The sequence below is a fragment of the Lepus europaeus genome, chromosome 12, assembly GCF_033115175.1.
Source record: "Lepus europaeus isolate LE1 chromosome 12, mLepTim1.pri, whole genome shotgun sequence".
NCBI classification, from domain to species: domain Eukaryota; kingdom Metazoa; phylum Chordata; class Mammalia; order Lagomorpha; family Leporidae; genus Lepus; species Lepus europaeus.
Window position 1 is genome coordinate 35,591,437 of NC_084838.1, and position 16,547 is coordinate 35,607,983.

General features: G+C 50.9%; 1 protein-coding gene across 1 annotated transcript in view; it reads left to right on the plus strand.

Moving 5' to 3' along the window:
* Positions 1 to 15,683: 15,683 nt before the first annotated feature.
* TBC1D2 (TBC1 domain family member 2) overlaps positions 15,684 to 16,547 on the plus strand; it is a 49,856-nt gene continuing 48,992 nt past the window's right edge. Inside the window, exon 1 of the mRNA XM_062206956.1 lies at positions 15,684 to 16,093. Coding sequence (XP_062062940.1) covers positions 15,719 to 16,093 — 375 coding nt within the window. The 5' untranslated portion in view covers positions 15,684 to 15,718. The remainder of the gene's footprint in view (positions 16,094 to 16,547) is intronic.

Below are 16,547 nucleotides of genomic sequence, written 5' to 3' on the forward strand. Positions count from 1 at the left end.
TGGACTCCAGTGATCTGACGTCAGAGCACAGCCTGCTTGCCATGTCCTGGCCCAGGACAGGCTTCCTCCAGTTCCTAAAGGCCACCCTGCAATGAAAACACACATGTTTTCCATTTTATAAGAAAGTACAGGCCGGCGCCGTGGTTTAACAGGCTAATCCTCCGCCTTGCGGTGCTGGCACACCGGGTTCTAGTCCCGGTTGGGGCGCCGGATGCTATCCCGGTTGCCCCTCTTCCAGGCCAGCTCTCTGCTATGGCCAGGGAGTGCAGTGGAGGATGGCCCAAGTGCTTGGGCCCTGCACCCGCATGGGAGACCAGGAGAAGCACCTGGCTCCTGGCTTCGGATCGGCGCGGTGCGCCGGCCGCAGCGGCCATTGGAGGGTGAACCAGCGGCAAAAAGGAAGACCTTTCTCTCTGTCTCTCTCTCTCTCACTATCCATCTGCCTGTCAAAAAAAAATAATAATAAAAAATTAAAAAAAAAAAAAAAAAAAAAAAAAAAAAAAAAAGAAAGTACAGGGGCCAGCGCTGTGGCGTAGAGGATAAAGCCACCACCTGCAGTGCTGGCATCCCATATGGACACCAATTCAAGTCCTGGCTGCTCCACTTCCGATCCAGCTCTCTGCTATGTCCTGGGAAAGCAGCAGAAGATGGCTCAAGGCCTTGGGCCCCTGCACCCGCGTGGGTGGAAGAAGCTCTGGCTCCTAGCTTCGGATAAGCACAGCTCCAGCCATTGCAACCATTTGGGGAGTGAATTAGTGGATGGAAGATATCTATTTCTCTCTCTCTGCCTAACTCTGTCTTCCAAATAAATAAATAAATAAATACAGATGGTCACAGCATCACCTGAGACTCTCAGTGCCAGACTGAGGGCCTCTATCCCAGGCAGTGGGGAAGCCAAGGCCAGGCATTGCTCCAAATGGACAAAGAAGGACAAAGTACAGCAAACTCCAGGGAGATAACTGGGTCTCTGTAAACACAGCACTTAGGACACGGGACGGAGAGGAAGGGACGGCCGCATCACAGGAAGCGACTCAGAGAGGGAGACTGGAGAGCGAATTCCTACTGCAGGTGGCAGGCTGGCATGGATAAGCCCAAAGACCCAGTGATTAGGCTCATGTCATGTGAGGGAGACACACATGTCTCCTCTTCCTAGGACAAAGAGTGTTCTCATCGTCACTATGATCATGTGAAAATCCACAGTTCTAGTTTCTCCCACAACACAGCCAAGGGACCTCCTTTCTATAGGTTCTATGTCCTGGGGCTCACACAGCCTCCAACACATCCTCTCTTTAAGATTTATTTATTTGAAATGCAGAGTTACAGAGAGGCAGAGGCAGAGAGAGACAGAGTGAGGTCTTCCATCCGCTGGTTCATTCCCCAAATGGCTGCAAAAGCCGGTGCTGGGCTGATCCGAAGCCAGAAGCTTCTTCCTGGGTCTCCCACGTGGGTACAGGGGCCCAAGCACTTTGGCCATCCTCTACTGCTTTCGCAGGTGCATTAGCAGGGATTTAGATTGGAAGTAGGGCAGCCAGGACTCGAACCAGCGTCTATATCAAATGCCATAGCACCAGCCCCTGGTGAGAGGCGTGTAGGTCGCTGGTGACGTGCACTCAAAGGGTTGATTATTTGAGTTCAAGTTCTGTCTAGCCTCTCTCGCGCGTGCACACTCACTCGCATGCTCTCCTTCCTGGCTCACCTTGTTCCTCTGCACTTGCCCTAACCATCAGCACAGATGCTGGACTTAGGAAAGCTGAAGTAAACCTCTTCTTCCCCAAGAAGGTCCTCTAAGAGCTTTAGTTAAGGTAATACAAGTAAACTAATATATAACTCACAAGAACCAGTGATTTCTGGGGCTTAGACAGTATTAGACGCTAATGTGTATTAATGCTTTCTATGGACATTCACTGTGCTAAGCACCTAAAATTCAGTCTCCCATAATCATGTAACAGCACAAGGAAGCTCAGGCACAGAGACGTAACTGGTCCAAGGTCACACATCTCATGAGTGAGCCAGAATTCAAATCCAGACAGTCTAACTTAAGACAGTATTAAACCAATGAAGGTATGGCCAAGATCCAATACCAAGGGGTAGGCATTTGGTGCAGTGGTTAAGATGCCCGTGGCCCATGGCCAAATGCCCGGGCTCAAGTCCCAGCTCTGCTTCCAATTCCAGCTTCTTGCTAATATGTGCTCTAGGAGGCAGCAGTTGGTGGCCTAAATACTTGGGTCCCTGCCACGCAAATGCAAGACATGGATTAAGTTCCTGCCTCCCATCTTCAGCCTGGCCTAGGCTTGACTTTTGTAGATATTTGAGAATTGAACCAGCAGATGGGAACCCTCTCTCTTTCATGTAAAATAACTGTTTTTAAAAGACTTGACACCTAATTTCAGTGGGAATTACCTTCCTCTACTTGTTAAGTGACAGTGCTGGTTTTTTGTTTTTTGTTTTGCCAAGCATACCAAGAATGTAAAATTTTTCATTTTCCTGGCTTACAGATTTATAAATTAAGCTGAAAATATTCCTTGTGTTTTTTCATTCTTTAAAATATAAAATTATTCCTCAAGGTGGGTTTCCCTGGAACTAAAGTTTCTTTTGCAGAATCTGTTTCACACTGAAGATTTGAAATGGGGAGCCAGCGCTGTGGCATAGCTGGTAAAGCCGCTGCCTGCTTCCCACATGGATGCCAGTTTGAGTCCTGACTGTTCCACTTCTGATCCAGCTCTCTGCTGTGGCCTGGGAAAGCAGTAGAAGATGCCCAAGTCCTTGGGCCCCTGGGCCCACATGAGAGACCTGGAAGAAGCTCCTGGCTTCAGATCAGCCCAGCTCTGGCCGTTGAAGCCAACTGGGGAGTGAACCAGCAGATAGAAGACCTCTCTCTCTGCCTCTCCTTTTCTGTGTAACTCTTTCAAATAAATAAATCTTAAAAAGAGAGAGAGAGAGACTTGAATGGAATACAAAATAGAAGTGCAGTCAATGCCTGCAGTATCAGGTCATCTCTTTCAAGAATCTGTAACTAAATGCTGTGCTTGACATGTGGAACCGAATTTCCATTATGTTCAGCCAAGCAGGCTCTGACTGATGGAGTGGTCGTTTGTTACAACGGTCCAGCAGGGAGCTGGGGAGACCATTCTCATCTCTCAGATCATGTTATATTGTGAGGTAGACAAGCAAAACTAGACACTGCTTCTCTGTCTCTAGTTCCCAATGATTGCTGTTTGCCTAATTCAGTCTTTTATAGAGAAACTCTCACTCACCCAAGCTGTGCGTCCACTTCCTGGTGAGTAGAAATCAAAGCCGCCAGTAGATGTAGCTGCCACATGAAGGAGTTTATTTGCAGCAAGTAGAGAGACCACAGGGCCACGGACCCCCAAGCCAGGGGAGGTGGGCACCCTCTTTCTTAGGGGAGATGGACATCCAAGAAGGAAGTACTTGTCATCACCTGTAGGAACGGGCTCACGGTGGCACAGAGGCCACTCAGAATCTTGCGAGCACACACATGGTAACAAGGCTAAAGCTCTCCTAGGGCAGAGAGCTGAGCACCGAAATCAGGGGAAGTGGGGGCAGGCGTTCGGTGCAGCAGTGAAGATGCTCCCCAGGGTGCCTGCGGCCCACACTGGAGCGCCTGGCTGGAGGCCTGCGTCCTGCTTCTTCTCCAGCTTCCTGCTAAAGCACGCCCTAGGAGTCGGCAGGTGAGGGCTCAAGTACTTGGGTCCCTGACATCCACATGAGACACTGCTGACTCTGGCCTGGCTCAGACCTGCCTGTTGTGGATGTTTGGGAAGTGACCCAGGAATAGAAGACCCTCCCTCCCATCCTCCCCCTTCCCCAGCTTCATACGAAAGTGATGATAAATAAATACATTTTTTTTTAAATTAGGGAAAGGCTAATGCTCAGATATTTGCATGTGCTCAGCTGTCCCGGCTATAGTCATGACTGGTTCCAGCTAGATCTTTGGCTTAGTGGAAGCCACCTGTTCCCTGTGTGGGCCCGGAAGGCAACTTTTGACGAAACGCTACTATTCTGCCTGGTCACCCCAGGGGAAGGATTCCCCACAAACCCTGTGGGTTACAACACGACTGATGATGAGCAAGTCTATAGGCAAATGACTTGTGGGCTAGATGAACCTAATTCCATTAAATCATATGTCTCTGAAAACCATTTGTGCCAAATAAGCACGAATTCTTTAGGTTTATGATGAATTGAGGATGATATTACTCAACAAATAAAGTGTTCAAAGCGTATGATGGTTTGCTTATCAGAGTCTAAAGCTTTTCAACATGTTGTCAGCATCATTGCATAACCACCCCCGGGTAACTTCCTCCTTCCTTAATAAGGGAACTAAAAGTATGCCTCCCTAGAAGGAAAAACTTGACATGGAAAAACACCCCTTATAACTTGGAGCATAATGCTTTTTAGGGCCTGCGGTAAATTCTTGTTGTGAACACAAACACATTGTTTCACTGATAGAAAATTAGCCTCACATACCTTCACTAAAGAGGCGAGTGAGAGGAATCTTTGAAATACGTTGATTTGAAGAATGTCAGATTAGCACCCTTCATGTTTGAATATGCTGGGGGCTGTGGCTATGGCTTCGTGCCTCACCCTTGAGGAAAGAGCTAGGAAGCACCAAGCACGCAGGACCCACAGAGGCCACAAGATGTCGCTTTCCTACAGGCCCGTGGTCCCCACCCACCTTACCCTGGCAAAAGGCAGGGGGGTGCTGAGCTATTTGGGTGTAAGAGGCAGAGTGCGTCCTCTGCATAGGGAGCAGCCAGGACATCTAGAATAGGGATTCCCTTCTTACGTGCCTGAACTGAAAACACAATCTTTTTTCTTCATTTCCTGTTTCCCCTGGAGCAGCCCCAAGACTGTGCGGTTGAGGGATCCCAAGCCAAAGGATTTCCATCATTATCTTTTTTGTTTTCCTATTTGAAAGGCAGAGAAATAGACGCAAACAGATGGAGACTTCCCACCCACTGGTCCATTCCCCAGATGCCAGCAACACCCAGGGCTGGGCCAGGCCAACGCCAGGAGCCGCGAACCCAATCAGGGTCTCCCAGGTACTTGAGTCATTACAGCTCCCTCCAGGGACTCACACTAGCAGGAAGCTGGGATCGGGAGCAGAGGAGGGACTTGAACCTGGGCACTCTGATATGGGATGCAGGTGTCCCAGGTAACATCGTAACTGCTGCCCCACACACCCGCCCTGCCGTCGCTACCTTCCGGTCTGCACACACGTTCAGTGGGATGTCCTGGGCAGATATTACGATCCCTGCCGTATAAATGAGAAAATGAAGGCCTAGACAGGTTATCATCAGCAGTGACGTTTCCAGTGGCCATGTTGCTTGACACCCAGCACCCAGACTGGAACTTGTACACCCTGCCCCTCCCCCGTCCCTCATAGAGGAGGTGGTTGGGTGCAGGACTTAACCATTTTGTTTTTGGGAAATTTTGAATACATTAAACTAATATGAATCTATACTTACACAAACATTTATAAAGGAAGGCATCTGAGAAATCCTGTGGCTTGTCAGGCTGGGCCTGGTCTGGGCTCCCAGGGAGCGTGTTCTATGGCTCCAGGTGTGCATTAGCTTCCAATAGAACCTAGTGGGTGTTTAAACATAAAAAGGCCGGTGCCATGGCTCACTAGGCTAATCCTCCGCCTTGCGGTGCCGGCACACCAGGTTCTAGTCCCAGTCGGGGCACCGGATTCTATCCTGGTTGCCCCTCTTCCAGGCCAGCTCTCTGCTGTGGCCAGGGAGTGCAGTGGAGGATGGCCCAAGTGCTTGGGCCCTGCACCCTCATGGGAGACCAGGAGAAGCACCTGGCTCCTGCCTTCGGATTAGCGCGGTGTGCCGGTGAACCAACGGCAAAGAAGACCTTTCTCTCTGTCTCTCTCACTGTCCACTCTGCCTGTCAAAAAAATAAATAAATAAAATTAAAAAAAAATTTAAAAAAACACAGAAAGGTGTTTTCTCCGTTCCGGAGGCCCGTGGTCCAGGAGCAAGGTGTCAGCACGGTTGGTTTCTCCTGAGGTCTCTCTCCCTGTCTCGGAGCTGTCTCTCCTCTCTGTGATCCACACCTGGTCTCCCCTCTATGTACATCTGTATCCTAGTCTCCTCCTCTGATGGGGACACCTGTCAGGTTGAATTAGGGCCCACCCTAGCGGCCTTCCTTTACCTTAATTACCTCTTTTTTAAAATATTTATTTACTTGAAAGTCAGAGCTGGAGAAAGAGAAACAGAGATCTTTCTGGTCGCAATGGTTAGGACTGGGCCTGGCCTAAGGTAGGAGCTTCTTCCAGGTCTTCCACATGGGTGCAGGGGCCCAACCACTTGGGCCATCCTCCGCTGCTTTCCCAGGCCATTAGCAGGGAGCTGGATGGGAAGTGGAATGGCTGGCGGCCAGATGAAATGCCAGCTTTGCAGCCAGCCCCAGCTGAGCCACAGCCCAGGCCCCAGGTCGTGAACTTCTAAAACAGAAGACCTTTCTATCTGTTTTATCTCACTTTGTGATGACAAGTAGATAACCTGGTTTTTTTAAACACATTTAAATAAAGCCCTACAGCTTACCAACGTCTAAATGGTTAACAGTTACAGACCCTCACAACTCCAACAGATGACCCAGTTGTCACTATTTCAATATGTGAAACCCAAAACAAAAGAGTCAAGGTGAAGTTCACACAAGTGACTAAACCAGAATGCAAATATTCAGACGCCTACATCGAGTTCTCCACAAACCAGACCTGGAACGCCCGCTGATGAGGGTCAGGAAAACAAAGGCCATCTATGTTAGGATCTTGCCCCGCCGTATGCTCCGCCTAACTTTTCCTGCTTTACCCAAGGCCGCTCCATGTCTGCACCGACTTCCGACATTTCTGAACTGACCTCTGTAGCAAACAGGACGCAACACCACGCCCAATCTAGATTAAAAAAAAAAAAAAAAAAAGCACGATTCAGACCGTGGAGTGTTTCCGCAGATGGAAACCGGGAGAGAAACTTCTTAAATCCTGCGGACCCACAGCTCCCCTTCTTTGCACCGCTCCATCGCTTCCAACCTGGGCCTCCGCGGTGCCCTGCACGGCGCAGACAGCCAAAGGCGGCCCGCGGCGTTCTGCAGTGCAAAACGCCTGCAGAGTGCTCCGAAAACTCCTCTAATGAAAGGCCACGAGCGAGCGAGGGCAGCCGAAAAGCCGGTCCGGGCATGAGCAGCTCAATCACAGCCCTCGGCCGGCGGGCGGGACGCACACGTGCGGTTCGCTCGGCCTCCCGCCTGCGAGCCCACGCGAGGCACAACCTGCGATCCCACTGCGAACCTTCCCTCCTTTCAACCCAAAAGTTTGCCCCCATGAACCCCCGGCCTAAACGCGCGCCCGCGGAGCCGTTAGCTGTGAAGGGTTTCGAGTCCCAGCCCCGCCAAAAGCGGAGACCCGCGAGGAGAGCCGAACAGGCCCTGGCTCGCTTCCCGGGGTCCCCCGGCGGCCGCAGCCCTTACCTGAGAGAGGAGGGCAGCCCCACGCGACGCGCCGCCCACGCCCTGCGCCTCGGCCTGGGCCGGCCGTCCACGCCCGCGCGCCCGTGGCTTCCCGCTCCTCAGCGCCCCAGCCGCCTGCGCGCACGCCAGCGCCCACGGCCGGCTCGGGGGTCTCGCCGCTGGAGGCGGCCCCAGCGGCGGCAACCCCACCCCGCCTGCCTTTCCTCGTCTAATTGCCTCTTTAAAAGCCTAGGGGTTGACGCTGTGGCCTAATGGGTAGAGCCCGGCCTGCAGTCCCGGCTGCTCCACTTCCAATCCGGCTCTCCACTAGCGCACCTGGGGAAGCAGCGAAGCTGGCCCAAGTGCTTGGGTCCCTGCACCCACGTGGGAGACATGGAAGAAGGTCCCGACTCCCAACTCCTGGCTTTGGTCTGGGCCAGCCTTTGCAACCATTTGCAGAGTGAACCAGCACATGGAAGATATATATCTCTCTCTCTCTCACTCTGACTTTCAAACAAATAAATAAATTTAAAAAAAAGATTCTACAAATAGAGTCACATTCTGGGGGACTGGGGTTAGAAGGTCAGGTGGAAAAGTTAAGAGGCCTGCATTACCCTTCCAAGTCTTCACCACACAGTGATGATGTTCCAGTCTGTCCACCGTCTTTCAGCCAGAGAGTTGAACATTATGCATTCCTTTCTCTGAGAAAGTGCCTCAGCTGACCTACTTTCGATTTTTATGAAATGAAATCAGTGTATGATTTCATACACATGATATACCCCCATGTTTATTGCAACTCAGTTATTCACAATAGCTAAGATATAGAATCAACCCAAATGTCCATCAACTGAACACTGGATAAAGAAATTATAGGATATGTACACCATGGAATACTACACAGTGGTAAAAAAAAAAAAAAGTGAAATCCAGTCATTTGCAACAAAATGGGTGAAACTGGAAAACATCATACTTAGTGAAATAAGCCAGCCCCAAAAGGACAAATACCTTATGTTCTCCCTGATCTGTGACAACTAATAGAGCACCTAAAAGGTAATCTATAGAAGTGAAATTAACACTTTGAGATGCAATGACTTTAAACAGCCCTTGTTTCAACCATTGAGGAACAGGTTTTTTTTTTTTTTGTTTTTTTTTTCATACTATTTGTTGAGCTCTTTACTTAGTATAGAGTTAATCTTATATGTATAAAGTTAATTGAAAATAGATCTTAGTAAAAAAATAAATAAATAAGAATGGGAATAGGAGAGGGAGGAGGAAGAGGGATGGGAGTATAGGTGGGAGGGCCGGTATGGTGGGAAGAATCACTATGTTGCTATAGTTGTATTTATGAAATGCATGAAGTTTATATTTCTTAAATAAAAGATTTCTGGGGGAAGAAAAAAGATTGATGTATTTATTTGACAGGCAGACAGCAAAAAGGAGAGACAGAGAGAGGTATTCCATCCTCTGGTTCATTCTCCAAATGGCCACAATGGCCAGAGCTGAGCCAATCCGAAGCCAGGAGCCAGGAGCTTCTTCTGGGTCTCCCACGTGGGTGCAGGGGTCCAAGCACTTGGGCCATCTTCCACTGCTTTCCCAGGCCATCAGCAGGGAGCTGGATCAGAAGAGGAACAGCTAGGACACAATTTAGCACCAATATGGCATGCTGGTGCCATAGGCAGAGGCTTAACCTACTACACCACAGCACTGGCCCCAATTTACTTTTTTTTTTTTTTTTTAAGATTTATTTGTTTGACAGGCAGAGTAACAGAAAGAGTACATAATTCTATCTGTGGTATTAAAAAGCCACAGGAGACATTGGTTAGGAGGAAATGTCTAGAAAGACTATCCTAAGGGAGTGATCATTTTAATGAGGTTGAAAAGCCCTGCTCTACACCAAATTCTTACAGATAGCTGGGTCTTTCCTGGACCCTGGGCTCTGCTCCCTCCTTGTCCCCGTCCTGGACACACTTGAGGTCTGTCACCTGCTTTCCTTTTAAACTCACGAGAATCTGTAGTTGCCACGTCCACGTCCCTGTGTCTTGCCTGTCTTTGGCTAGAATGAAAGCTCAGTAGGGCTGGGACTTTGTCTGGTTCACTACCCTGTCCCTAACATTTTGTTTCGTTTCATTTTTGTTTATTTGAAAGGCGCGCGCACACACACACATGTGGAGGGAGAGAGAGATCTTCCATTCGCTGGGAGTATCTCTAGCATGCAATGGCACCTGGTGGGAAAAGCTTATTAAATACTTGTTGGTGGAATTAATAAACTTAGACACCTGGTCATCCAAGTCCTTTTCAGTTGCTCCTTTTTTTCCTCCTCCAACATTTTGTCTCTTTACACCTGCTTCTCTTGAAAATGGCTTAATGCACTGATTGCAAACAAGGGGAAAAGAGCAACTCCATGGCAGAGAAATCACCTGGACCAAGTGCTCCAGGTTCACACTGCCCTGTAGGTATCGGATACCCGGATAGCGTGTTGGTAGAGGGGCACTGCACTTCCGCGGTAGTCTCCAGACCCCATACCTCCAGTCTCACCATGACGAAAGAGCAGACAAACCCACCGTGAGGGCCCTTCTCAAAACGCGTGACTGGTATTCTTCAAACTATCCAGGATCGTGAAAAATAAGGAAAACCTGAAATCTATCACAACTGGAAAGAGGCTGAGAAAGCATGATGAATGAATACAGCAGCCTGCATTGCCTCCCGGACTAGAAAAGGGGCATCGAGGGACAACTCAGTAAGGCCAAATAGTCTGTAAGATTGTTGATGGTATAGTATAATAACCATGTTAGATGTTTAGCTTTGCAAAATAAGTATGGTTATACAAGATGTTAGGGAAAACTGAGTGTATAGAGGAGTTCTCCCACTATCTTTGCAACTTTCTGTAAATCTCAAACTATTCCAAAAGGAAGTTTTTTAAAAAAAAAAAAAATCCTATTGCTATTCTGATCAAAAATGTATTAACTGTGGATTCATTTGAGAAATAGGGCATCTTTACAGTATGTTTTCTGAAGGATTATTTATTTGTTTTAAAGTCAGAGTAATAGAGAGAGAAAGAGATCTTCCATCCACTGGTTCACTTCCCGGATGGCTACCACAACCCGAGCTGCACCAGGCCAAAGCCAGGAGCCAGAAGCTTCAACTGGGTCTCCCACAGGGTTGCAGGAGCCCAAACACTCAGACCATCTTCCGCTGCTTTTCCCAGGCCATTAGCAGAGAGCTGGATCGGAAGTGGAACAGCCAGGACAAGAACTGGTGCCCATCGGATGCTGGCATCAAAAGTGGCAGTTTTACCTACCACATCGCATCGTTGGCCTCATCTATAGTATTAAATCACTGAGGGATATGTGTGGTTTTTTTTAATTGTCTTAAAGCCACCATACAGCAATACAATATTATTTATCTAAGGGATGCTGTCTCTCAATTTTTTCCATGATTTCTCCTACTTGTTGGTTGCTGGAAACATCGATACACATATTTAAGTCCTGTTTAATCTTAAAAAAAAAAAAAAAAAAAAAAAAACAAGCTACCAGGACTGGCCTTTAGCCTAGCAATTAATACAGTGACTAAGAGGCCCCTGGCTCGTGTCAGAGTGCTGGAGCCTTGCTGCTGGTGTTGCAGCGGCAGCGGTAGGAGTCGCCTGCACCTCTTGTCACACAGGTCTGCTTCTCGCCCCCAGGACGCGGCGCATTCTCTGTCTTTACCCGGATTCCTCAGGAACCGCGCGGCTCCTGTGGTCCAGCTCTTCTGCTGGGCTGTGCTGTTGCAGCCTCCCTCCTCCTGCTGGGTTACAGCGTCTCTGTCCAGGACGGCGGCAGTCTTCTGAGTGTCAGTGTCCTCTGCTCTGCCAGCCAGCCTCTTTGTCTCACATGGATGAGCAAGTGCAGCAGGATTCTTGGACAGGAGGGCAGGGTACCAAGGCTTTTAGCAGGAAAACAGATTTCATTCCCTATGCCAGCAGTCCCAGAGGATTGTATCCACCATGTGAGCCCTGAACAAAACAGGGCATTGTCTTCTATACCCCGCACAAACAACTGTAAGATTTTTTTAACTGATTTGGTTACACATATTTGATTAGATCGTTAAAAGATATAGCACTGCTTATAAAACTATAACCCAAAGTTATACCTGCATGCATTAGGTTTGCTTTAGCTGACCTGGCTACAATTGTGGTATTTCTCAGAAAGTTCCCCCATCCCTCCACCCCACCCGCACCCCCAGGAAGCCCCTGCTGCCCTCCACTCCTGCCTTTAGCCAGTTATTTTTCTACCTAAGGGGAAGGGGGCCCCTGCCACATTCCACTCTTTGATGCTCAGACCCTCCCAGGGTCAGAGAGCATCATCCTTGTCATCTTGACTCAAAGCATGTCCCCACACCAGCAAACATGAGCAGCCATTTTTCTTTTTTCTTTTTTTAAAGATTTATTTATTTATTCGAACGTTGAGTTACAGAGAGCAAGAGAGAGGGAGAGAGAAAGGACAGAGAGAAATGTTTCCATCTGCTTGTTCACTGCACAAACGGCTGCAATGGCCAGGGCTGGGCCAGACCAAAATCAGGAGCCAGGAGCTTCTTCTGGGTCTCCCATGTAGATGCAGGGGCCCAAGCGATTGGGCCATCCTCCACTGCTTTCCCAAGCACATTAGTAGGGAGATGGATTGGAAGCATAGCAGCCGAGACCCGAACCAGCCCCCATATGGGCCAGCACTGCAGACGGAGGCTTAACCTGCTATGCCACAATGCTGGCCCCAGCTGTTTTTCTTCTTGACCATAGCCTCGATGAAGCTGGAGGCCAATCTTATTACCAGAGGTGCCAGGCAGGGAAGGATCAAGCAAGTCCCCAACATTAAAACTACAGTGTCTGTGAGGGCTTTGAACCCTTTTTCCTGGGAGTAATGGAAGCCATTCTCCAAACCAGCTGCTGGGGCTCCAGCCTCTCCTGGTTTGGACAGGAACATGGGCAATGTTTTCTCATTTGCTCAGCAATCTCTTTTATGACCTTCTTGGAATTATCTACTTGTAAACAGCAATTACTCAGACTGAATTTTTCACAAACTCCTCCCTCAGAGGCAAATAAATAGTCTAAAACCAAGCAGTTTTAATAAACAGCACTGCACATTTGGGTAATCTGTTTAGCCAGCACATAAAAAGCAATTGAAGTTTTATTAGCTATAATTTTAACTATGGCTTGTAATCTAATGATGTGGTTTAACATATAAATGGGGGTACGGTAGCCCCAGGAGCCATCCTCTGCCCAGGATGGTTAGTACTGGATTATCCACTCCGGGAGCCAGTCTTTATCTTTCTAGTCACCAATTTTTATGGGTGTGGCAGGCTTTTTCTCTGGTCCCCCTGGTCTTGGTGTACAGGGACCACCAACTGTTCTCCTTTAGCTACTGGGAACAAAAAGAAGGCGAGGCAGACGGTACCAGTACACATGATCCTGACCAGTGCTGGGGCAGCTTAACATAGGCTACTTTTCTACTTATCTAACACAGCCCCCTGAGCATGCCACAACATATTTTTGGTGAGACTGGCCCAGGCCTTGATGTTGGCAGTTCCATTGTTAAGTACAGACTCCTGAGACCGTCCCCTCCTGGCAATAATGGGCACAGTAAAGCAGGGTGGTAGGGGCACCCTCTCCAGAGCTAGCTGTAGGGGGCACAGTGGAAACCAGCTGCAGCCAAGCATCCTGTCAGCAGGAGTCTTTTGCTCCAAGTCCAGTCAACCGAATTAGTCTCGGTCAAGGCTACAGCAAACAGTAGGACAAGAATTACAACCCCGATTAGGAACCGAGGGTTACAATGCAGTCACACAGAGGCCAAGAGTAGTCTACGCGGGTTGTCTAGTGGCCGACTCCTGGAGCTCTAGCTGTGTGTAGATCTGTCAGCTCACAGGGTGACTGAAACAGGGCTGCCGTCCTTGGGAGCTCTTCTGTCGGCCCGGGGGGCCGGGGAGGGGTCCCTGGGGGTGGTCAGCCTGCAGGGCGTTGTGGGGTCTGAGACGCACTTCCAGCACAGCTCTCTACTGTGGCCTGGGAGGGCAGTGGAGGATGGCCCAAGTGCTTGGGCTTCTGCACCCGCAGAGGGGACCAGGAAGAAGCTCCTGGCTTCTGGCTTTGGATCAGCGCAGTGCCGGCTGTGGCGGCCATTTGGGGGGTGAACCAATGGAAAGAAGACCTTTCTCTCTGTCTCTCTCTCTCACTGTCTAATTTTGTCAAATAAATTTGTAAAAAAATTTTTAAAAAGTAGTTGGGTTCCTGACACCCATGTGGAAAACCTGGATTCAGTTCCCAGTTCTTGGCTTCCGTCTTCTTCCAGCCCCAGCCATTGTTGGAGTGAACCAGTGGACCAGTGGATGGGAGTGTTTCTCTCTCTGTCTCTCTTGTGTGTCTGCCTCTCACATGAAAATAAAAATTAACAACTCTAGAAGTATACAGGTGTGGATCCTGGTTTTGTAGAAATGGAATTTACACGGTATTGATACTAAAGATGGTCTGCTCTGGGGTTCTTGTGTTGGTGTAAGAAAGAATTCAGACGTGAGCCAATAGTTTAATGGAGAGAATGCACCTGACAGACCAGGCGGCCACCTCGGAAGAGACTGGCAGCACAGCATGCATCCAGACTGGAGCTTTTATGGACGTAAGGGTCCCTCGTTTTTCTTCCCCTCCTCCCTCCTCTGGGAAAATGTGGATGGGGGATTTCTGGATGTGGAGCTCCTGAAAATCCTCCCAGCACGGTATTATGGGACTTGACAGCCCCCTTGGTGCAGGGCAGGGGAAGTCTCTGGAGCTACCCCCAAGGAGAGGGCTGAACCCATCTGACAGTTACAGAACAAGAGCACTGACTTCAGGTGTGGCTGTCGGTCTGCTCGCAGGGCTTGTTTCCTCGTTCCATTGCACAAACATTTATTTTCTTCAATAATTATGTTCTTCCCTTCCCCTTGGGCCCCTTTCCCATACTCCTAGAGCCGAGGCACTCTAGGCTGATATCTATCTACCTAGCCACCTTTACAGTATTGAGATCTTGGGGAAAATATCAAACTAGGAACACAGAATCAGGTACGAGGAATGTTTATGTAGAGTGAGAAAATCAATCATAACAAATTAAATGATCTCTTGTAGCGTTCAGGAGAAACGCTTCCTGTGTGCAACCCCGCTCCCGCACCCCGGGGGGAACACAAATCCCAGCGGCCCCTGTGAGTGCGCACAGATTTCGAGAGCTTCTGCGTATACCGTCTGACGAGGTGAGGAAGCAGCGGCAGGTGATCCCACCAAACCCGTTTTTAGAGAAGAGCGAGGCTTTGGGCTGGGTGATGGCCAAAGTCAGAATCTGAAATGAACGCAGATGGGCGCCAGGGCGCTCGCCCCGAGCGTGCGGGGGGACTTCATTAAGGACGGCGAGGGGGAGAAGCCACCGTGAGAGGAGGGCGCTTAAAAAACGGCGGAACTAGGAACGGAGCCCCTGGAGAGCGGCGACAGGCAGGGGCGCCACAGCCCCGATCCGGGAATGCGCCTTAGGTGGTGGTGGTCGGAGGGGAATGCGAGGGCAAGAGGTGGGGCGAGTCGGCCAGACCCCAGCTGCAGCCCTGTTTACACACAGACGGAAGGCGCCTCACTGGGATCCCCCAGCTCGGCGGCAGGGCCTGGGGGAAGGCGAACGCGAGCTGGGACAGAGGTGGGGCAGGCAGGACTGCAAGGGCGGGCGCTGAAGGAACCGCGCGGCGAAAAGGCAGCCACTGGACACCCGGCCAGCGCCGAGTCGGAAGCGGGTCTTCCGAGCCCGGCGTCCGGCATGAGCCGTCCGACGGTGACGGGCACGACACCGAAAGGGGCACGGCGGGCGACCCCGGAGGCGCGAGAAGGCCCTCTACCTACTACTAGGGCAGTGGAGCCAACCGCAGGCATTTCTGCCAGCATCTCGCCACGAGTAACCTAGCCAAGTGCCACCTCGCGCACCACGGGCGCCCCCAGCAAACATGGCTGACTGTGCGGCGGAAAAGCCGGAAGTAGGCGGTCCCGGGCGGGGCTTGTGGCGGGAGGGCGTGGCCATCGCTCCAGCACGGATTTGCGGTCTCTGAGAAGCACGCGCCGCAGCCAATCGCGTCCGTCTGTCACCTCGGGTGGGTCCACCAGGCTCCGCCCCCCGCCCAGGTGTTGCCCTCCAGCGAGGTGCCGGCTAAGTGTCAGAGATTTCCCTGCGCTGCTCCGGCGGGACCCTTGTGGTTCTTTGGGCTGCGGATAACAGCGATGGAAGGTGCGCGGGGGGACGCCCCGGAGTCCAGCTCCGCGGCCCCCGAGTGTGCGGAGCCGGCTGGCTCGGGCGGCGGCCCCGAGGGGTCGCTTCCCGAGGAGCGCGAAGGCGGCGCCCGGCCCCTGGAGGCGGCCCCCAAGAGACTCTGCGGGTATTTGAGTAAGTTTGGCGGCAAGGGGCCCATCCGGGGCTGGAAATCCCGCTGGTTCTACTACGACGAGAGGAAGTGTCACCTGTATTACTCGCGGACCGCGCAGGACGCAAACCCCCTGGACAGCATCGACCTCTCCAGCGCGGTCTTTGACTGCAAGGCGGACGCTGAAGAGGGCACCTTTGAGATCAAGACCCCCGGCCGGGTTATCACCCTGAAGGTACGCTCCCTGGGCTCGGCTGGGTGCGTGGTCCCCCGGCCGGGGTGGCCGCCGCTGGCCGGGCGCCGGGTGCTTCCCCGAGCGCAGTCGCCCGCGTTTCCTCCGCGGGTTCCGCCAAGGCGGGGATGACGTTTCCACCTTCCGGATCGAAAGTCTGGGTCGCAGAGAGATGCAGTGCCCAGCCCGAGGTCACGCTCCCCCGGGCGCTGGGAGCCCCGCGGTCTTCCTGCGCCTCGTGCGGTGTCAACACCTGTCCTAACAGTGTGCTGACCTCAAGGCTCCCACCTGGGCCGGCGGCAGTAGGGTCAAGAGTTGCAGTCCCCTCAAGGCCAAAATTCTGATTCACTTTTCTTGGATGTTTTGGCCAAGGGGAGTGAATACCGAGAAAGCGTTGGCAGGGCTTGGGAGGATAAAGACTTAGGTGTGACTGGTGAGCCTACATTGTGCATGCAGG